General features: G+C 46.5%; 1 protein-coding gene across 1 annotated transcript in view; it reads right to left on the bottom strand.

Moving 5' to 3' along the window:
• The window catches only part of GKAP1 (G kinase anchoring protein 1), a 110460-nt gene that overhangs the window by 68832 nt on the left and 19018 nt on the right, over positions 1–22610 (bottom strand). Inside the window, exons 2-3 of the mRNA XM_082243784.1 lie at positions 7040–7276; positions 3665–3805 (exon numbers count right to left, since the gene is read on the bottom strand). Coding sequence (XP_082099910.1) covers positions 3665–3805; positions 7040–7261 — 363 coding nt within the window. The 5' untranslated portion in view covers positions 7262–7276. The remainder of the gene's footprint in view (positions 1–3664; positions 3806–7039; positions 7277–22610) is intronic.

Below are 22610 nucleotides of genomic sequence, written 5' to 3'. Positions count from 1 at the left end.
AAGATCAGTCCTTGGGACATCAGATCCTCTCTGAGAGGAAGCTGCCAAGGAACGCCGGAGACCAGCCGCACCAGATCGGCGTATCAAGCCTGGCGAGGCCAGCCCGGAGCCACTAAGATGACTGGAATACCTTCTGCCTCGATCCTGCGTAGAAGTCTGGGCAGAAGCTTTAGAGGAGGGAAGGCATAAATCAGACAATACTGACCCCACTGGGCCACCAGCGCGTCTGTGGAATCTGCCAGAGGATTCCTTGACTGAGCCACAAACCTCTGCACCTTTCTTTTGAGCTGAGACGCCAAGAGATCCCCCTCGGGGGTGCCCCACCGGAGACATAGCTGATAAAAACACCTCTGGATGAAGGGACGACTCCCCGTGGTCCAACACCTGTCGACTGAGGTAATCCGCTTGCCAAGTTTTCTACCCCGGAAAAGTGTATGGTGGAGAGGGCTGAAACAAACCGTTCTTCCCACCTTAAAATGCCTGCTACCTCCAGAGCTGCCAGGGAACTTCTTGTGCCCCCTTGGTGATTGACATAAGGCCACGGCCGTAGCATTGTTCCAAGACATTGGTTGTTAGCAGAATATTGGCTGAGGACTCCTCCCCAGCCACACAGGCTGGCATCCGTGGTGACCACTGTCCAATACAATGGGAGGAAGGATTTTCCCAGCCGAAGCGCCAGAGAAAGAAGCTACTATATCAGGGACTCCTTCCTTCCCTGACTCAGCCGGATCTGATTGTCCAGAGACTGTGGAGTCTTGTCCCATTTAGACAGAGTTTCCCTTTGCAGGGACCTCGTATAGAACTGCACAAACAGAACTGCCTCGAAGATAGACACTTCAGGCCCAGCACCCACATGCGAGTCCAGAGGGATGGCCATTTGTTGGACAGCAGGAGACAAATTGCAACCTGCAATTTGTGGAGTTTGTTCAGAGGAAGGAGCACACTGGCTAAGGCCGATTTCAGAGTCAGGCCCAAATAGTCCAGCTCTAAAAAGAAAGACTACAGAGGGCACACCAACCTAACGCATTACCTTTTGCAAACAATTTTATTTATTTATTTTTTTTTAAAAAGTCCACCAAATTCTCCACTCAGCATATTCTGCTGGTAAATAACAGTTGAGGAATGGAAACCTCCAAATAGAGCTGAGATGTTTCGAGGGTGTCCCCTCTTCTTCAGAGCCCTCCTTCAACACGCGTCAGCGGTTTCAGATTATGCTGAGTGGAGAATTCGGCAGACTTCTACTTATTTCACTTAATATTTTCATCTTGTTTGTGAGTATGATGTGCATATTTTTTTTTTTTTACGAAAAATACATTTTTATCGGTTGGGAAGGAAGGCCTACAACAAGGTTTCTTGCCCTTAGTAGCCCGCGGAAGAAAAGTACCCTCTCCCCCCCACCCCCCCCCCGCGAGACCTTTAATGAGGTCACCCAGGGTAGTTCCAAACAGGCGATCTCCTTGAAAAGGAAGATCGGTCAAGGCCTTTTTTTTTTTTGAAGTCTGATCCTCAGACCAGCACTTAATCCAAAAGACCACCGAAGGACCACTGCCAAAACAGAGAGGCGAGCCATCAGGGGAGCTGCATCCAAAGAAGCATCATAGATAAACTGGTCCGCCAGCTCGGCAAAGGCAGGGGGGGGAGCGATTTCCCCTCCAGGTCACGGCGTAGGAGCTTAGCCCACTCAGAGTTTGTGACACTAGGGCAATGGTGAATATCGGCCTCACTGCCAAACCAGCCAGAGTGGTCAGCCGGATCCTTAAAAGGCCGGGACTCTTCAACCGGAATCCTGGTTGCCTTGTTTAATCTGGAAACCGGATTCAGGATCTGATGAGACAGGGGAAGGTGGCGAATGCTTTTTGATAGCCTGTTGCCCGCAAGCCACCTTCACCCGGGACACAAGGGACTCCAGGCCACGTTACTGCTTGGAGGGGGAATAGGGGGGGGAAGAGGGGGACACCACCTACAGAAACCGGCACCTGCAGCCACCAGAAGAATCTGCACTATACGTGCGGCGATCAGGAAGTAAAATGATCCAGGAGTTAGCACCAGGGGATGAGGAGGGGCTCCAACCACCGAAATCAGGCTCCCCTGTCATGGCCGCCACTATTTCCAATGTCAAACCACATAAAATGGCCGCCAGACTACACAAACATGGCCACCTTGTATAGAAAAACACAGGCTACAACAAAATGCCGGCACCAAAAGGCTTACAGGGACCCAGGAGGGAGACCAGGCCTCAAGTACAGATCCAGGCAGGACGAGGGACCCTGGCAGGAGCCCCCACCAGGTACAACACCCCCCCCGCACAGTCGATCGTCCGGTGGCACACCCCCCGGCCCCCACCGCCAGGAAAGTGGCCAGACCACCCAAAGAGCGTGGAGAGGGGCAGGATGAGGGACTTGGCAAAGGGTGGGGGTGACTGTGGGAGCTCGGGGGTCCGACCATTCCAAGGAGGGGCCAATGTCCCCCCCAAAACCATCCAGGGGGAGGGGGCGACAGCTACCCACCATACCAGGAACCAGGCAGGCATCACTCCAGACAGAACCCCTCCCAATCGAAGTGGGGGGGGGGGCTGTCAGCCAGGAAGTACGCTGCGACTCGGGCTGAGATCCAGGCGTATGCGACCTCGTGAGGGGTTTAACACGCAGGCCAGCCCCTGTCCAGTGGGGCTATGTTGCGGCCGACCTAGCGCGGAGCTGAGGTCTGCACGCACTCGCTGCCCAGACTGGGGTGACCACTGGATCTAGATTATCCAGCATGTCGCCCAGTCCGGCAGTTGATTGTAGATCTCACAGGAAAAATCCTAAAAAAAAGTTTTGCCAGTACCAAAGATCCCAGCAAGGAATTAGGTCCTTACTCCGGACTAGGCAGAAAATAAAAAAAAAAAAAACTGAGTGGCTATAAGAGAGAGGAAGTATACCCCCTGGGACTGTCCATGGGTGTAGCCAGAATTATTTGTCCGTCAATGAACGAAAGAAAGAAGAGTTCACTACCACTTTAAGAGAGACATTGAAATCAACCTCAAGGAAGCCAAGTATGGGCAATCATTATTGAATGACTCCTTTTCAATACTGTACTTTTATTTGAAAACCGTTAAAAGGAAAAAATACACCATAAAGCTGACATTTCATTACAAATGTCAAGGAATATTAGGATACTGGCCAAGCAGCCAGTAATATGAAATGCATGATTTTTATAAAAAGTTCACACACACACACACACACACACACACACACACACACACACACACACACTTTGTGAACTAGGGATTGCATCATCATGCAGAATTTTCCTCCAAAGGCAAGACCAGTAGAGTACTTCCTTGACCGTTTTGAAAACAACCCATGAGGTTCAATGGAAACAAAAACTGCTGAAGTAAAAAGGCACAAGCCAGAACTGAAGGGGCTAAACTAAAACCTTATTGAACAGCAGCCATGGAAATGTTATTTACACATTGCATTTAGCTCCCTCTATTCCTTCGGCTTTATGAATCCAAAAACAATTACTGGCAATCAGAAAGCCAAGAGGGCATTGTAAGACTGCTAGAATAACCTGAAAAAGTTTCTGTTTGGGGCCTTTGTGACATCCAGTACACAATTTAAAGCATAGCCCCAACAACTCACTATGTAATAAAGATTATAAATAGGCATAAAAAAACACCAACCTGTTCATCTCTCTGTTGCCACTGCTGCCAGTCTTCTCCCTGGGCATCTTTAGCAGTACTCTGGGGCATCGACTCCTGCTGGGACCCACCAGTACCATGAGAGATTTTCTGGGGAATCTTCTTGAATGCCAGATTCCTTAACTATTAGTAGAGCATTGGACAGTAAGTGACCAGAAATAAACGGAAATACTAAAGATGTAGTCTAAGAGCCCATTCAGACAGGGGCGACACGACTTCCTGGGGCGACCTGTGAAGTCGCGGTGCACAGCGTGCACTGCGACCTCGGCGCGACTTGCATGGACTTCATATAATTGAAGTCAATGCAAGTCACCTCCAGGTCGCCCCAAAGTAGTACAGGACCCTTTTTCTAAGTCGGAGAGACTTGTGTCGCTCCTATTAGAACGGGACCTGTGCTAATCAATGGCAGGCGACCAACCGCGACTTGGGTCGCCTGACAAGTCGCGCTAGTGTGAATGGACCCTTATGCTCAAATAATTCAATACCAACCTTACTTGATATACGCAAATTGATTATGTAAATAAACAGTGTAATGCTCACATGCTATCAGCCGTTATTTAAATGCAAATGAATCATAGTCCAACTAAGTCGTTATAAAAAAAAAAAAAGTAGCCCAGCATGTTTAACCACTTCAACCACATAAGATTTTACCCCCTTCCTGACCAGGCCCTAATTTGCGATTCGGCACTGCATTACTTTAACGGACAATTGCGCGGTCGTGCGGCCCTATACCCAAATAAAATGTGTGTCCTTTTTTTCCCACAAATAGAGCTTTCTTTTGGTGGTATTTGATCACCTGAACGATTTTTATTTTTTGTGCTATAAACAAAAAAAGAGCGACAGTTTTGGAAAAAAAAAAATATATATATATATAATTTTTTTTTTTTTTTCACATTCTGCTATATGACATTCTCAAAAAAAAAAAAAATGTAAAAATCAAAATTTAGCATTTTAGGCCAATTTGAAATCTGCTACATATTTTTGGTAAAAAAAAATAAATAAATATATCGCAATAAGCGTATTTTGATAGTAGATGCGATAACTTTTGCGCAAACCTAACTACATGAAAGATGTCATTTTTATTGGTTTATTTTTTTTTTTTTACTAGAAATGGCGGCAATCTGCAAAATTGCAGCGGACAGATTGGTCCCGACTGACGACTGACATTGACACTTTTGGGGGGGGGACCAGTGACATTACTACAGTAATCAGTGCTAAAAATATGCACTGTTACTGTAATAATGACATTGGCAGGGAAGGGGTTAACATTATGGGTGATCAAGAGGTTAAATGTGAGCCTAGGGGAGTGATTCTAACTGTGGTTGGGGCGTGGCTTCTGAAATGACCATAGAGACATCACATGGGCTCCATGATCATTGCAGGGAGAAGGACGTTCGGCTGTGTTTACAACAGCCGACCATCCTCTCTCAGCGGGGAACAATCCCGGGTGTCAGGCGGCAATCGGAGCCGACTGCCCGCTGCATTGGCTTCCCCGCCAAGGAGCGGGGGGCGGGAGTGCGCACGCTCGCCCCCTAGCCTCCCGAGAGCCAGCACCGTACATGTACGGCAATTTGCCTGGGAGCAGCTGCCTGCCACAGTACATCTGCGGAGGGCAATCGTAAAGTGGTTAAAAAGTTGCTCTGGCAGAAATACCGGTCATGCAATGCTGTCTGCAATCTAACTGTGATCCTCTTCTGGGATGAACGACTGCAGCATCCAATCCACTCCCTGTGAGCGGAGGCCATCATAGACACCACTTAGGGGGTGTATCGTAATACTATTCTGGGCTTACAGTACAATTGCACAAGATAGAGCTCTCATGTCATACCATGAGCACCGCTCTGTCAAGTAGTAAGGAGGACCATCCCCTGCCAACAAGGGAGTACAAGAAGGACCCATTTAATTTCATTACCAGAAGCTTTTTTAAGGCGGAGTTCCAGGCACGAAAACGTTTTTTCAATAAACATACCCTCGGGACAGTCAGGGCTAATACATTCCACAATGGCTAGCCTCTAATCTGTCCCGGTTCGCACTTACCTGAAAGAAGAAATACTCACTTATAAAATTTCTTCCACAGCGTTGCCATCTCTGTTGTGGGTAGCTGAAGCCGGCACGATCCTCTTCTGCGTCCTCTTCCGCGTCTTCTTCTCCCAGAATGCGCCTGCACCGGCCCCTCTCGTCACTTCCGGTGCGACTCCACATTCCTCCACAGCTTCTGGGCATGATTCCTGGGAGCGATGACGTTCAGCTCCCAGGAATCATTGCAAGCCAGGAAGTGACGGCGGAGCCGCGGCACAGAGGGAGGAAGTGGAGAATAGGTGAGTATTTTCTATCTACAATTACAAGGTGAGTAAAAAAAAAAAAAATATATACCTAACTATCCAATTCCTTTTCAGGTGAAGAAGATCCAGCGGATGGGCACAAAATTGATTAGGTCGATTTTGTGCCCGGAACTCCGCTTTAAAAAAGCAGAGCAAATTTAATGACTACTTTTTCCTTTCATCAGCCACATGACGGTGAAAGAGCCAATATGGCAATGTCTGCCAGCCTCTCTTGTGGCAGGTGAACTGCTACATAGTAAAAAAGTGTTAGGTACCTGATAACTCTTTTTCTGATAAGTCTTCCAGAATAAAATGGGAAACAGAATCCACCAATAAAAAAACGTCAGTCATACCTGTGTGCCTCAGTAATAGTAAAGCACCGAAGGAAACCTTCAGTAAGCTCATGAATCCGCAAACCCCTTATTGTATTGTTGTTTAGGGCGGGAACGAGTGCTGCCCTGGAAGACTTCTTATAAAAAGGAGTTACCACTACAGTCACATGGGCTGCTTAGATGTGATAAAGGAGGAAATGCTCAGCATAGAAACTTATGGAAAACTGAGCATGTGCAGAGCTGCCAACGCTATTCGGCAAAAACCCTAACTGAATTGGGGACTTGGACAGAAGGTGAAGATAGAGAGCAGCAGGATCAACTAGGTTTTTTGCAGAATACAGAAACAAGTATCCTAGTGAGTGAGTATGAATAGCATGTAATACAGCATTTATTGATAGTTTTTTTATGATGTGGGTTTTAGTGACACTTTAAAATTATCATACTGAAAAGGAAAAATAAAAGCAAAAACACGGACACAACTGGAGTCACCCAATATATAAAGCACTGAATAGTTTACACCTTTGTTTATGACTTAATGGTCAGACTAGTAAGGTTTCATTTACCAGATGAAATAAAAAGCATAGAGAAGTACGATGCCCATTAAAAAAAACAAAAACAAAAAAAACACACACATTTGAATGGTAAGGTAAATTAAGACTAATCGAAGATACAGATTTACTGTATTTTAGCACAGATGGGATTACCTCATTAGCCTCACTTTGCTGCTGTTCTTTCTTCTTTCTACGTTTTTCCCTCTTTTTCTCATTTGCGTTGCTTTTACCACTTGTGGCAGATGCAGTTCGCGATTTCCCACCTCCACGTTGTGCTTTAGACTTCTCCGAATCAGAGTCACTGCTGCTGTCTACTTTCAGCAGGGCAAAGCGGGAGGCAGTAGTGGGCACCAAACTTGCCACAGCAGAAGCCATTGTGGACGAATATCCCTGTAAAAGAAATAAATTAATTTGATTTTAGTTGGGCAGCACAGTGGCTAAGTGGTTAGCACTTCCGCCTACCAGCACTAGGGTTGTCGGTTCGAATCCCAACCACAGCACTACCTGCCTGAATGTTACGATAACGGAAGCCCCATAATAACTCTATGGTGGACATCACATCCCATTCATTTCACAGCGTTTGTTGGCTGTGTTCTCTGCAGAGCCTTCGCCACTGGAGACAGGACCAGAGTGGCTTAATAAAAAAAAAAAAAAAAAAAGGTATGTATACTGATTTCTTCTTTACAGGGTTAGATAGATTAGTATTAGATCATGGATGTCTATAGATGTAGCGATTTTAGGGTTAGGCAGGACTTCTTTAAGTTGGGCTCTGTTTGGCTGAGGTGGAGATCATGATGTCATCGGCCCGCCTCAACCAATCAGGAAGAAGCCTTGTACTCCTCAGGAAATCCCAAACTCATGTGAATGGCTGAGCAGCACTCAGCCAGACTGAATTTTGTTCCCGATTCAAGTCCAGCAGCCGGAACACAGTGCTATAGAATGTATGTAGCGGACACTACATACATTTTATACAGCGCTGACAGCAGGAGCATCGGTTTTTGAAGTAGTTTGGATTAGCTTGACCCAAATTAACTTTTAAGTTACAGAAAACTAGAGTTAGGCCTTTATTGAGGAACTTTACCCTGCCTAGCTAAAACTAGCTTCATAATCCCTGAAAAAAGCTCCTGTATAAATAAAAAAAATAAAAAATACCTACTAGTCTATGAAGCCCAGGGATTTTTCCCTTTCAGCCAAAATTCTCCTTCGCCACTCTCCTCCTGCCATTCTGAAAAGAAATCCCACGGGTCTTTGCCAATTTTCACAGAATGGTAGGGAAATGTAGGGGTCTGTGCATGCACAGGGATCTCACACTGAAATACTGCTTCCTGTGGATGTGATGTAGACATCCCAGGAGGCAGCAGATGGCTGGACCAATCAACTGTCTAAGCCCAGGGTTGTACACCCATAACATTTGCGCGAGTTCAGCAAGCAACGGTGTAAGCCTTTATATAGCAGCATATAGCCATTCACTGCAATGGGAGGCAGTAAACTACCCAAGGCTTACCTATGCCAGCTATTTACAGTCCATGCACTCTGTATGCCTTTTTGCAACCATGTAAATGAAGACCAAAGGCAGGCACGCAACTGAAATTATTCTAACATTAACAAGCTATTTTGGTTTCCAATGCATATAATAGAGCATGCAGTTGCTGAAATGCAGTGGGGAAAAATTATTATATGATTCACTGCAGATTTTGTAAGTTTTCCCACTTATAAAGAAATGAAGGGTCTATAATTTTTATTATAGATGTATCTTAAATGATAGAGACAGAATATCAACCAAAAATTCAGAAAAAAAAAAAACAAACACACATACACGTTATAAATTGAGTTGCAGTTCAGTGAGAAAAATAAACATTTGATCCCCAAGCAAAACATGACTTAGTACTTGGTGGCGAAACCCTTGTTAGCAAGCACAGAAAGGTAAGGTGTTTTTTCTAGTTGGCTACCAGGTTTACACACATCTCAGAAGGCATTTTGGTCCACTCTTCTTTACAGATCTTCTCTAAATCCTTAAGGTTTCTTGGCAACTCAAAGTTTCAGCTCCCTCCATACATTTTCTATAGGATTAAGGTTTGAAGACTGCCTAGGGCACTCCATGACCTTAATGGCCACGTCCTTCTTCTTGGGCCACTCCTTTGTTGCCTTAGTGTCATATTTTGAGTCACTGTCATGCTGGAAGACCCATCCATGACCCATCTTCCTTGTTCTAGCCGAGGGAGGAAGGTTCTCATCCAAGATTATACATGGACCAGTCTATTGACCCCTCAATGCAGCAAAGTCAGCCTGTATCTTTAACAGAGAAACAGCCCCAAAACATAATGTGTCCACCTCCATGCTGGACTGTAACACATCTCAGTGAGTCGAGTTAATGCCAAAGAGCTAGATTTTTGTCTCACCTGACCAAAGCACTTTCTCCCAATCCTTTTCTGAATAATTTAGGATGTTCATCTGCAAACTTCAGATGGGCCTGTACATGTGCCTTCTTGAAGGGGGACGACCTTGCGGGTCCTGTAGGATTTCTCCATGGCGGCGTATTGCGTTACCAATGGTTTGTTTGGTAACGGTGGTCCTAACTAGCTTGAGAGCATTACCAAGCTCCTCCCGTGTAGTTCTAGGCTGATCCCTCACCTTTTCTCATGATCATCCTTACCACAAGTCAAAATCTTGCATTGAGCTCCAGACCAAGGGCGATTGATTTTTTTATCTCTTTCATTTGCAAAATAATCGCTCCACTGTTCTCTCCTCACGAGCTTCTTGCTGATGGTCTTGTAGCCCATTCCTGCCTTAGGCAGGTCTACAATCTTGTCCCTGACATCCTTTGACAGCTCTTGGTAGTTTTTGCTCACAATAATGGAAGAAAGATTGTGGACAGGTGTCTTTTATAAACATAGCGAGTTGTCATTAGGAGCACCTTCTTAAACGGACAGGACTAATCTGTGTACCACATACTGGGCACAATTCACTAAAGGTTATTGCATGCGTTCTGACAGTCACGTGACCACTTCACGCATGTGATAATGAAAAAGTAGATTCACTATTGCTCATATGCCGTATATAGCGCAAACACCAAAAACGCTCCTTAACCACTTAAGCCCCAGAAGATTTTACCCCCTTCCTGACCAGGGCCTATTTTGCGATTCGGCACTGCGTGAATTAATGGACAATTGCGCGGTCGTGCGATGCTGTACCTAAACGAATTGGACATTCTTTTTTTCCCAAAAACAGAGCTTTCTTTTGGTGGTATTTGATCACCTGTGCGATTTTTTGATAATGCGCTATAAACAAAAAAAAGCGTCAATTTTGCAAAAATAGCAATATTTTTCACCTTTTTTTATATGAAATTCCCAAAAAAAAAAAAAAAAAAATGTAAAAATCTAAATTTTTTAACATTTTCGGCCAATTTGTTTTATGCTACATATGTTTGGGGGGGGGGGGGATAATCGCAAAAAGCATATTTTGATTGGTTTGCGCAAAAGTTATCGCGTTTACTAACAAAGGGAAAGATTTTTGTCATTTTTGTTGTTTTTTTTTTAACGCGTAATGGCGGCGATCTGCATTTTTTTTGCGGTACTGCGACATTGCGGCGGACAGATCGGACCCTTGACTGACATTTTTGACACTTTTGGGGTTACCAGTGACATTTCTACAGTAATCAGTGCTATACATATGCACTGTTACTGTAAAATTACACTGGCAGTGAAGGGGTTAACTTTTTTTGAAAGGGAGGGGTGGTGTGTGTCCCTAGGGGCGTGTTTCTAACTGTGATTGGCTGTGGCTTGAGCTGTAGGAACAGTGATCAACGGTCCTACATAGTAGAACCGTATGATCACGGTTTCTACACAGGGGAGAATGACAGGCCGCTTGTTTACACTAGCCGCCTACCTTTCTCCCTCTGCAGCGACGATCGCCGAGTGACAGGCGGACATCGGGTCCGCCGGTCACACGTGCGGGGGGGGTCCGTGACCACGCGGGCGCTCGCTCCCTAGAGCCCTCACAGGCTAGCGACGTAGTACTACGTCGCTCTGCCTGTGAGGGGCTGACTGCCAACGTAAATAGTCGTGCGGCAGTCAGCAAGTGGTTAATTACTGCATAAAAAAGGTATTACTGTCAATTCACAAAAGGAAAAAAATAAATGTATGCAGTAATTAAGTACTGGTCCAACTTAGAACTTTGGCAATGGTCAGACCCCCAAGTGATTGGTTTAGAAAACAAATAGGTGGGAAAGTGCAAGCTAGAGCGTGTCAGCTAGATTTTGGTCAGTGGTTTCTAGAGGCTGGCAAACAGCATAGCAAAGATGATGGAGCCCTTAGAATCCAGTCTTTTGGAATTTAAAGCAATGCAGAAGAGGAGCAGGAGGAAAAGATCTCAAATGGTCCTTTTAGTGCACACTGCTGGATCAATTCACGGATGCTGATAGATTTCTGCAGGGTATCTAAGCTACTTATCATGGAGCTTTATATCCAACTCATAGGGTACAATTGAGTCCTCAACACAAATAAGCCATGCCATACCAGCCATAACTAAATTGCTGTCTGCCTTACACTTTTTTTGTAAAATTATCATATCAGATGCTTGCGATAACTTACCGCATGGAAAGAGAACGCATGTGAGATTTTAAAGGAGAATTTCTTTGTGAACTACACGTTTTTTTCTTTTCTGAATGTTGTGCGTCATTTTACTGCATATGTAGATGCGGTAAAATATAGCTTATAGAATTGTGCCCACTGTAGCCAGTCTGTGGGAGCCAGAATTATTGTTGGTTGGTAGCAGATCAAATATATTTTACTTACGGAACTGCAACCCAGTTTTTAAACATTTGTATCAATTGTTTTTTCTGGAATTGTGGTTGATATTCTGGCTTGATTATTTAAAATACATCTATGATACAAAGAAATGATGGGTCTATCATTTTTAAGTGCGAAAACTTACAAAAATCTGCAGGGGAATCACAATTTTTCCCACTGTATGCTACTATGCATTCATAAATGCATGTAGACATACTGACCCATATGTTCTTGCAGCCTCACAGTACTGACCCGATATGGTCTCTCACATCCACAGCACTGAGCTCTCACCCCCACAAAGCACTGAGCCATATCCTCTCCTACACTCTCGGAGTGACTACCCATCCACCGAGTTTCTGATGATGGTGGAAATGCCACAATGGGGTCCATTCATTCAGCACTAAGGTGAGCTGCAGTCACCCCACCAGCATCTTTTGGCAGAGCAGAGCATAGGTATACACAAATAATCAAGACCATATCTGTGACACTAAGCTCCATAGGCTTCTGATAATTTGATGGCCATTCGATTATCCTCTGAGGCCCTGTTCAGTTGGGTGCACATTGTTCAGGTAGACATCACTGGCTGACTATATAATGATATTGTAATTAAATCCCCTCAAAAATCCTGAGGAAGAGACAATATAGGCGTATGACATCAATGAGAAATTCTCTTCACATTCTACACTAAACCCTTGGACTCTCACGTGATTGCAAATTCATGACTGGTGATATATTACAGAAGGGTGTACGTGAGGGGTAGAAATGGCAATGTTACATGAAATTGTATGTACACATCAACCTTGTGAACAATTCTTAATAATATTGGTAGCTAAAGTCATAAATTATCTTCTGTTGCATCCTATATGCTCGTTAACTCTAGGGGTAGAGGAATAAGGCATCATTTTCCTTACTTCTGCAGACTTCATCTATACATGCAACCAGTCTCTGAAGCCTCCTCTCCAAAAGATTCTCCGCCTGGCAGTTGCACCAAGTACAACACGGGACCAACATTCTGTATTGTGCACAAGCCAGAGCATGAGTGGGAAGAGAAAGGTGCCAACAGCCAGGGAAACCCTGAATAAGGTGTTACAGCCTTTTCCTCTACCTTAGACTTACTAAAAACTTACTAAACTCCTACTCCAGCACTTGCAGTTCACAACTTTCAATGCTGCTGGCCCCATTATCTCAATATTACTTCCCTGAACTTTCAATCCTCGCAATTAACAATGCAATCTTGAGCCAGTCTGTTGGTTTGGAGAAAGGAGGTGGGAGGAGCAAGGGGAGTGTCTTACTATCACAGCCCATGGGGCTGTGAGTTTCCGTCGATGCACACAGTGTAGGGACAAAACTCTAGTGTCTGATTACAAGGGTGGCTCGATAGGAAACTGCAAGAGCCAACCTGAAACAGGAAACTATAGGGCAGGTGGTTATGGCAGCAGCCTAAAGCAGGGTATACACGTTATCGAAATTCATCCAGTTCAGCGGGAATCTGCCAAAATTTGATGTGTGTGCACCCTTCTCTGTTCAATAAAAGTTGGTTGTTAGAAAGGCTTCTGAAGAATGGTGCAGCTGGAAAACCAGCATTCCATCAGTGCATGCAGCCAATGGCTACAACGCTGAGCAGTGTATTCTGACCGAGGGAGTCCCTGCTGTCAGAAAACAAAAGGCGCAGCTGGGAAATTCCCACATGCACACAAGTGATCATTGGGGGAAAAAAAAGAAAAAAAAAACCACACACACACACACACACACACACACACACACCTGTTCGTGTATACTCTGCTTAACCACTTCCGGAAGGTTTGCCCCCTTAATGACCAGGCCATTTTCTGCGATTCGGCACTGCATCAATTTAACTGACAATTGTGCGGTCGTGCAACGCTGTACCCAAATAAAATTGATGTCCTTTTTTCCCCCCACAAATAGAGCTTTCTTTTGGTGGTATTTGATCACCTCTGCAATTATTTTTTGCGCTTTAAAACAAAAAAAGGAGCGACAATTCTGGAAAAAATATATATTTTTCGCTTTCTGCTATACAACATTCCCAATTAAAAAAATATGGGTACAGCGTCGCACGACCGTGCAGTTGTCAGTTAAAGCAACGCAGTGCCATATCGCGAAAAATAGCCTGGTCATTAAGGGGTAAAACCTTCCACAGCTGAAATGGTTAACACATTTTAAGCACTAAAGGTAAAAAGCCTTCTGCATATACTTGCCCCAAGCCCCCTCTAAGGGCTCTGATTGTGTCAATCACAGCCAGGGATGAGGTGCGTGGGGTCGAGTCCCGCTATGTGTGTTAATAGACACAGACGGTGAAGCTGGGGAGCGAGCCCGCATGAGTACTGAGAAAAGGAGGTTTGGGTCTGCTCTATACAAAACTGATGCACATAGCAGGTAATTGTTACACGTTTGTTATTTTAAACTGCTTGCCGACCCCCCGCAGTACATTTACAGCGGCAGGTTGGCTTGTAGAGGCACAATCACATGCCTGTGTCTTGACTTTCTTCCAGGTCTGCCTGCGCACCCAGAAGCTTGAGCTGTCATTCGCTGCAGCACAAGTAGATCAGTGGGTCCCAGCCAATGATTTATGGCTGGCAACCGCTGATTGGCTGAGCGAATGACAGAAAAGGGCCCTGTGTTGGTAAACAACACAGGGCACTCTACAGACAGCAGCGATTTGCTGTTTTTCTTTTTTCCCTGCAAAGCAGGGAGTAAAAACCTGCACATTGCTTAGTAAAAACAGCACACACATCAACCCTTGTTAGGTACAGTTAACCCTTTGAGTACCCTAGATGTTAACCCCTTCCCAGCCATTGTCATTAGTACAGTGACAGTGTATATTTTTAGCACTGATCACTGTATTAGTGTTACTGGAGAGGTCAGTGGCAGTTAGGTCCCCCCAGCATCTCAAATTGGCCGCCGTACTATCACAGTCATATTACAAGTCGTTTATCATTGCCATTCATGGAATAAAAAAATAAAAAAAAAAAGTTAAAAAATTCCAATATAACAACAGTTTGTGGGCACTATAAAAACTTTCACACAAACCAATTATTATACTCTTACTGGGATTTTTATTTTTTTTTTAAACAGACATGTATCAGAATATATTTTGGCCTAAATTTATGACAAAATTAGATTTTTTCGAATGAATAGGTTTTATAGCAGAAAAATTGGATTTTTGACTGACCGTAAAATCCATTTCTCTAATGTTCATTGGTAGACACAGCTCCTTTGGTGCTACGCTTATGGGCAGTACCAAGGGGTATACACCCACTCTCAGCTTTAGGCACGCAGTTTTGTTACAAGCAGTGTCAGAAGAAAGCCAACTCTACAGGGGGGTGGGTGCTGTGTCAGTCAATGAACATAAGAGAAATACATTTTACGGTAAGACAAAAATCCCATTTTCTCTTTCGTTCATTGACAGACAAAGCTCCCGATTCTCCTTAACCATTGGGACGTCCCAAAGCAGTGTTAAACATGAGGGGTGGGAAAAAAAGCAGAAAAAAAAATTCCCAAAGTTAACCATAGCCAACCAGGTAGCATGGAGCTCAATCATGAACAACTGGAGCACACCTGAAAAAAACAATACACCCTCAAAGAGGACCAGGTCCGCTAAACTTCAGCCAGCAAAACCTTGTGGCCAAAAGTAGCATCCGCAGGTACCAACACATCCAGTTTATAAAAACATTTTTTTGTGGTAAAATTAGGTGCCTTGGCTTATACTCGAGTATATACGGTATGTACACCCAGGAAAGAATTCAGGCCTTTTTTAAAGCAATCTAGTGAGCTAGCCAGAATCAACTCTGGAGGGAGTCTATTCAACATTTTTCCAGCTCTTACGGTGAAGAAACTTTTCAGTATTTGGAGACAAAATTGGTTTACCTCTAGACGTAAAGAGTGCCACCTTGTCCTCTGTGTTGACCTTAAAGTGAATAACCACACCAAATTCACTATATGGACCCTTTATGTATTTATACATGTTGATCATATCCCCCCTTAATCTCCTCTTCTCAAGAGAGAATAAATTCAGTTCCTCTAATCTTCTCATAGCTGAGCTCCTCCATGCCTCTTATCAGTTTGGTTGCCCTTCTCTGCACTTTCTCCAGTTCCCCGATATCCTTTTTAAGAACTGGTGCCCAAAACCAGTTTTGCATATTCCAGCTGCCAGGTACACCCTAATTGCCCGAACCACATCCAAGGCAATATCCTTTAGATGTTAGGCCTGGGACAAAGGGAAGACAACACAATGTCTTCGTTCAAATGACAGAGACCACCTTAGGAAGGAATGATGGGCAGGGGCGAAGCACCACCTAATCCTTGTGAATCACCAATAAGGTGAACGACAGGATAATGCCGCCAGTTCCGACACCCTTTTTATAACCACCAAAAAAGGCAGCGCAAGCAGGGAAACCTCCTGAATATTTTCAAAGGGACGGCTTCTGTAGAGCAGAAAGCACCACATTAAGATCCCAGGGCGGCAAAAGAGCCTGCACTGAAGGAACAAAATGTCGAACACCCTGAAGAAGGTAAGCAGCAGAGTGTCAGGCCAAAGGTCATTGGAAAAAGACAGCCAAAGCCGATACTTGGCCCTTGATGGTACTCAGGCCAAATTTCTGTTCAACCCCCCGATGAAGGAAGGTTAAGATCCGAGCCACGAGAAGGAGCGAGGATGAACCCCAAGAGACTCACACCACGCAATGTACGTCTTCCACATACAATGGTAGATCTTCCTAGAGGTAGATTTGCTAGCTTTCAACAATGTAGGAGTCACCGACTCAGACAAACCTCCATCCTTCAGCAGCTGGTGTTCAACAGCGAAGCTGTCAAAGCCAGCGACTTTAAAGCCGGATGGAAGATCAGTCCTTGGGACAGCAGATCCTCCCTAAGAGGAAGTCGCCAAGGAGCATCAGCGACCAGCCATTCCTGATCGTCGTGCCAAGACCGGCAGGGTCAGTCTGGACAGAATCCCTTCTGCTTTGATCCTGCACAGGAGTCTAAGGAGCCCACCTTAGAATGCCGGCTACTAACCGAGCCACCAGGACACTACTTGTGCCCCTTGGCCGTTGACATGAACCACGGCCGTGGCATTGTCCAAATTAATTCGTACTGGACACCCCTGAAGACGAATTGTCCAATAAGCCAGACAAAGGCTGAATTATTGTATTTCCAGAACATTAATATCTGCAGTCTGGACTCTGCCAGAGTCCAGACCCCATGAGCACATCTGCTGAAATCGCCCCCTCACTCGGACAGGCTGGAATCCATGGTGGCAACTGTCCAGTACAGGAGGGAGAAAGGATTTTCCCTGTCGAAGTGCCTGAGAATGAAGCCACCTCTAAAGACCGTGAATCTTTGTCCCTTTTCACCAGAATCTCTTTAGCAGAGATCTTGTGTGGAACTGTGCAAACAGACCACCTCAAGGGTGGACACCGTCAGGCCCAGCACCCACATGCAAGCCTGGAGGGATGACCATCTGCTAAACAACAGAAGCTGAACAGCCTCCTGCAATGTCTGGAGTTTTTCCAGAGGAAGAAACATCCAGCTCCGGGGGTCAACACTTTTGTGAAGACCCGAGGAGCAAAAGGCAAGACCAAAGGTCTGTCCCACAAATCGATAATGCTACTCGCCCGCAGAAAAACAGAGGAAGTGTTGGTGACCGGCACATACTAGAATGTGCAGGTAGGCGTCCTTAATGTCGATAGAAGAGAGAAAAAAAATCCCCGACGTAGGGACGCCACTACCGTGTGAATGGACTCAACGCGGAACTTCTGTACTCGCACAAGTAGTTTATCGCCTTGAGGTCCAGAATTGGACGTACCGCAACTTCCTTCCTGGGAACTGTAAAGAGGTTTGAGTAAAAACCCCTGAAAACGTTCAGAATTGGAACCGGAACAATCACCCCTTGAAGGAACAAGTCTTGCACTACCCCAGAGATCCGTAAGTGATCTGGGGACAAGTGCAGGTTGGAAGGGAAGAAACTTTCTGGAGGATAAGACCGAACTCAATCTCGTAGCCTGACCAAATAACTTTGTGGACCCCCGTGTACTATACCAAGGAGACCCATGGATCCGGAAACCAGCGAAGCCACCCCCCTGCCCAAGAAACGGGTGAGGGCACCCCTTCATTCAGAGGCAGCCTTGTCCGCAGGTCTGGAAGTGCCCGCTCGTGGCTTGCCAGACCAGGTCCTCTTGGAAACTCTGGTGGAGGCCCTGACTTTTGATCCCTTGTCTTGAGACTCTGAGGGACAAAAAAAACCTCTTGTGAGGAGAATGGCCCACGTCTACGACGGGGCTCCTTGTCCTTGGCAGCCTGTGGAAGAAAGTACTCTTTCTCCCCCATAAGACCTGCAACTATGTCATCCAAGGAAGCTCCAAACAGGCATTCCCCTACAAGGGGGAGATCAGATAAGGCCTTCTTAGAAGTCTGGTCCGCAGACCAGTAATTCAGTCAGATAATACATCAAAAGGACCACTGCTGATACAGACAGCCTAAAACAAAAAAAAAAAAAAGAAGGAGCAGCATACAAAAAGGAGGCATCACAGATAAACTGTAGCCCCTGGACCAACTGATCCGCCAGCTCTGCAAGACAGGGGGGAAGCAGATTCCCCTCCAGGTCCCGGCGTAAAAGTTTAGCCCACTCGGTCACATCTTGCGACACCAGGGCAATAGTAAATACCGACCTAAGTGCCGAACCAGCCACAGCGAACATATGGTGGGCCAGAGCCTCCGACCTCCTATCAGCTGGATATTTAAAGGCTGGGGACTCCTCAACCGGAATGAAGGTAGCTTTATTTAAACCTGGAAACCGACGAGTCCACTACAGGTGGGACCGTCCACCTTTAACCGCAGTTAATCCTCATAAGGACACCGCAAGCAAAAAGCACTTTATGAATTTTGGACAACCCCACTGTTTTGTGACAATCTTGTCAAAGTAAGCGGAAAAGGGAACACCCTCACCGCTTTGGAGGGCCTGTGGATGCCAAAAGGGTCCAGCCCCAAACTCCATTTTTAAAGTGTCACGCACTGACACAAACAGTGCATCCACCAGCGCCTTTTCACGCACTGCTATAGGAGCAGAGGAATCATCCTCACTATCTGAGCACTCAGGGTGCGTGGACGCAGACCCAGTAGGGTCGCTATATGCTAAGTTCACCCGGAAAACAATCAGGGAAGGCCGCCAACTGGGATCCCGCAAAGGGGATGCCGACCAGGAGCCCACAACTGGACCACCTACTGGACCCCGCAAAAAAATAAAGGGAGTTGCCCTTCGAGCCCTCCATAGAGGGCATAATAGGAAATAGCCCCCTTAAAAGGGGGCCACTCACCGTGGCGCGGACACGCAGGCAGGGTACATGTCATTAAAGAAATTAAATGACCCCACAGCGCCACCCCTTCCAAAAGGTGCCAAGCGGACCACAGGGCCTAGCAGGCCGCGGTCTTTGGGGAGGCCCAGCCGCAAGTGCACGGATCCCAGCCCAGCAGATGCCAAAAGGGCATCAGCTAAACGGACTGGGGCTGCCCCCAAATGGAGGCGCCTGACTTGGCGGCATGGCCTAGTAGGTCGCAGCCTAGTAGCTTAAATTTCTGTTGGCGCCCAGCTGCTTGGACACCAGCCCCAGAGGAGCCGACCCCCCAGAGACAGTGGAGGGGAGGGTGGATGCCCAAATGGGAGGCAGCGGTTTCAGCCACCCTCGCAGGGGCCGCCTCACGTAATTTTTGACTAGTAGGCCGCAAAGCCACAGCCTAAATTTTTGGCCGGATTAGGGCGCTTGATGCGCGTACCTGTCGATGCTAAACTATTTGCTACCCCAGCCCAACAACCGCCGCAAGGAGCCCAGAGGACATCCCTGCCCTAGTCACCAACCCCCAGGGTGGCAGGGAACCCTGCTCATCCCCCTGTTGTGCACCAAGAAAAACACAGTCAGCAGCAACTCCAATCAGCCCCCCTTAAGGGCATGTAAAAACAGCCAGCTCATAACCTCACCCAGGGAGGGGGGGGTCAACAGGGACTATTGAAATTTTAGAGGGGCTGGGGGGAGGAGGGGAACCAAGGGGTCCCACTGTCCCAGGGAGGGGCCCATGTCCACCCCAAAACCCTCCAGGAGTAGAGGGGGGCAGCTACTTACCATACCAGGAACAGGATGGGCACCGCCCTGGACAGACCACCGCTCCATAGTAATGTTGGTGCTGTCGGCCAGGAGAAACGCTGCGACTCGGGCCGAGGCCAGGTTGTATGCACCCTCGCGAGTCGTTTAATTCGCAGGCCATGTCGGGGCGAACCTAGCGCGGAACTGCCCAGACTGGGGGGACCCTCTGGATCTAGATTATCCAGTCAGTCTCATAGTCTAGCAATTGATTGCAGATTTTCCCAGAAACAAAACAACGAAGATAGGAAAAAACTATATTTAAAAATAAAAAAAAAAAAAAAAAAAAAAAATCGCCATGACCAGAGATCCCAGCAAGGTCCTTACTCCTGACTAGGCAGAAAAAAAACTGGAGTGCCTATAGCTGAGAGTGGGTGTATACCCCCTGGGTCTGCCCATAGGTGTAGTTAAGCTTTTTCCAGCCTAGTGTCCTACACCTGTAGGGGACAGTATAACCCACTGGTTAAGAAGAATCAGGAGCTGTGTCCGTCAATGAACGAAAGAGAAAGGTTTTTTTTTGGTTTTTTTTTTATATTTTTCGGTCTTTTTTCGTTTATATTGTGGGAGTTACAACTGTGGCATGGCTCTCTCAATGGACAGTGCCTTCAATTAAGAAAGCAGTGAGCATGCGCCGGTGACATCACCGGCGCTGCTTAGGTAAATATCTCCTAAACTGTACACATTTAAGAGATGTTTACTATACCTATAGGTAAGCCTCATTACAGGCTTACCTGTAAGTATTAATACAAAACACCTTTACTACCTTCGGACTGAGGGGCTGCTGAGAAAGGTGCAGATCATGGTCTACAGTGTGTAGTAGAGCGTCCCAGAGAAAGCCAGGAAAAGTCCTGTTCGGGGTTAATACATCCCCCAGGCCCTCTATTACACCTTTAGGGATCTCTGATCCATGACCCAGTTTCGGATCTTGGTCCACTCCCCCAGGCCAATTTAAACTTCCCTGAGACAGACAGCCGGTGCTCTCTCAGCCTGGCAAATCAGACGTTTGTCTAGGAGAGCAGGAGGTTGGTAACACTGTCAGATTGTGTCTGTGGAAGCTGACAAGCGGTAAGCTTGCTCAGCCTGTTAGTGAGGGCCTGCATTGTGTGTAGTAAGTGCCGGGACATGGCTAGGTTTTTGTGTTATTTCTCCTGCTGGTTTTTCCCTAAAAAAACACTGTACAGCACTTGATATAGACTTGTATATAGCACCAATAAAACACTGCACTGTTTGTCACTACATCACTGGATTTGTTATCTGTGCCTGAAAGACTGCTTATCCCAGGGAATTTTTGTACCTGCTACCTGTTCCCCAGCTTACATATGGTGGAGGCCTGCGGGCAGTGGTAGTAAGTTACTACTTAAAGGGGCAGTACCTATAGTGACTGAACATGGAGGAAATCCTCAAACAGTTGGTGTTATCCAACACTGCACAGCAGCAAGCGAACTCTTTGCTTAAAACAACAGATTGGTGCTGTACAAGAACAAACCCAGTTGATGTTTGAAAAACTGGCAAGTGCTGCAGAAGCAGACAGAAAGGCGCTGGCCGAAGGGGTTAGAGACAGCTCCTCAGCCATCCATGTGGGTCGCTTCCTGTCCAAGATGACTACTGACGATGACCCAGAAGCCTTTCTGGTTATGTTTGAGAGAACCGCTAAAAGGGAAGGATGGCCAAAAACCCAGTGGGCAGGACTGATCACACCCTTACTTACTGGGAACTCACAGAAGGCCTATTACGATTTGGAGTCCGTGGATGCAGGGGAGTATGAGAAAGTCAAGCAGGAAATTCTGGCACGTCTCGGTGTCACCTTGGCCGTTCGAGCCCAGCGGGTCAACAGCTGGTCCTTCCGAGATGAGAGGCCCCCAAGATCACAATGTTTGACCTAGTCCACCTGGCGCAAAAATGGCTACACCCGGAGTCCTTGTCTGGGCCTCAAATTGTGGAGCATGTGGTCATGGACCGCTTCCTGAGGTAATTACCAAATCCTCTGCAGAAGTGGGTGAGTCAAGGAGACCCCCAAGTCGGCGGACAACCTGGTGGAGCTCGTTGAGAGGTACTATGCTGCAGAGAACCTGGTCACCACCCCTACAGCCGCACAGACTTTCCACCCAAAGTCACGGTCTCCCCAGGCAACTGGTAAGACTGTTCCAGGGGAAGTGGGTGGTCAGCAGGGCAAGGAGGCAAGGAGACGAGGGGGGGGGGGGGGGGGGGAGGACTTTTGGTGCCAGAGCTGAAGTTTGGCATCCCAAACAAGGGAAGCCACTGTCTGTCAGAAAACCTAACTGGGGTAACATCAGGTGTTTCCGTTGCCAGGAACTGGGACATGATGCAGCAAACTGTCCGTTGACAGATGAACCCATGCAGTGGGACATGTCTCTTAGAAGGCAGTCTATGTTTGCTGCTGTTTCATGCGCTGCAGTGCCAAGTGTAGGAAAACACATATGCCAAATGACTGTTAATAGTAAGCCTATTGCGGCCTTGCTGGACTCGGGAAGTCTGGTGACTTTGGTTAAAGCAGAAATGGTTGAAACTGTGAATTTAAAATGCTAAAAAAGTTGCTGTGATCTGTGTACATGGCGATACTCGGGAGTATCTTATAGCTACTGTTAGCTTTAAAACTGATTTAGGTACGGTGACCCATCCAGTCGGACTTGTGCCCCACTTAGTGCACGAGGCCATCATTGGTAGAGACTTCCCTAAGTTTTGGGAACTGTGGGACCGTCCTGACTCGGTCACAGTAACTGACTCAGTGGCGGAGTCAGAACTCCTGGCCAGCACCGACCATATGGGTTC

The sequence above is a fragment of the Pelophylax lessonae genome, assembly GCF_965119305.1.
Source record: "Pelophylax lessonae genome assembly, chromosome: 1".
Lineage (NCBI taxonomy): Eukaryota > Metazoa > Chordata > Amphibia > Anura > Ranidae > Pelophylax > Pelophylax lessonae.
This window is presented reverse-complemented; position numbering and strand designations above follow the sequence as displayed.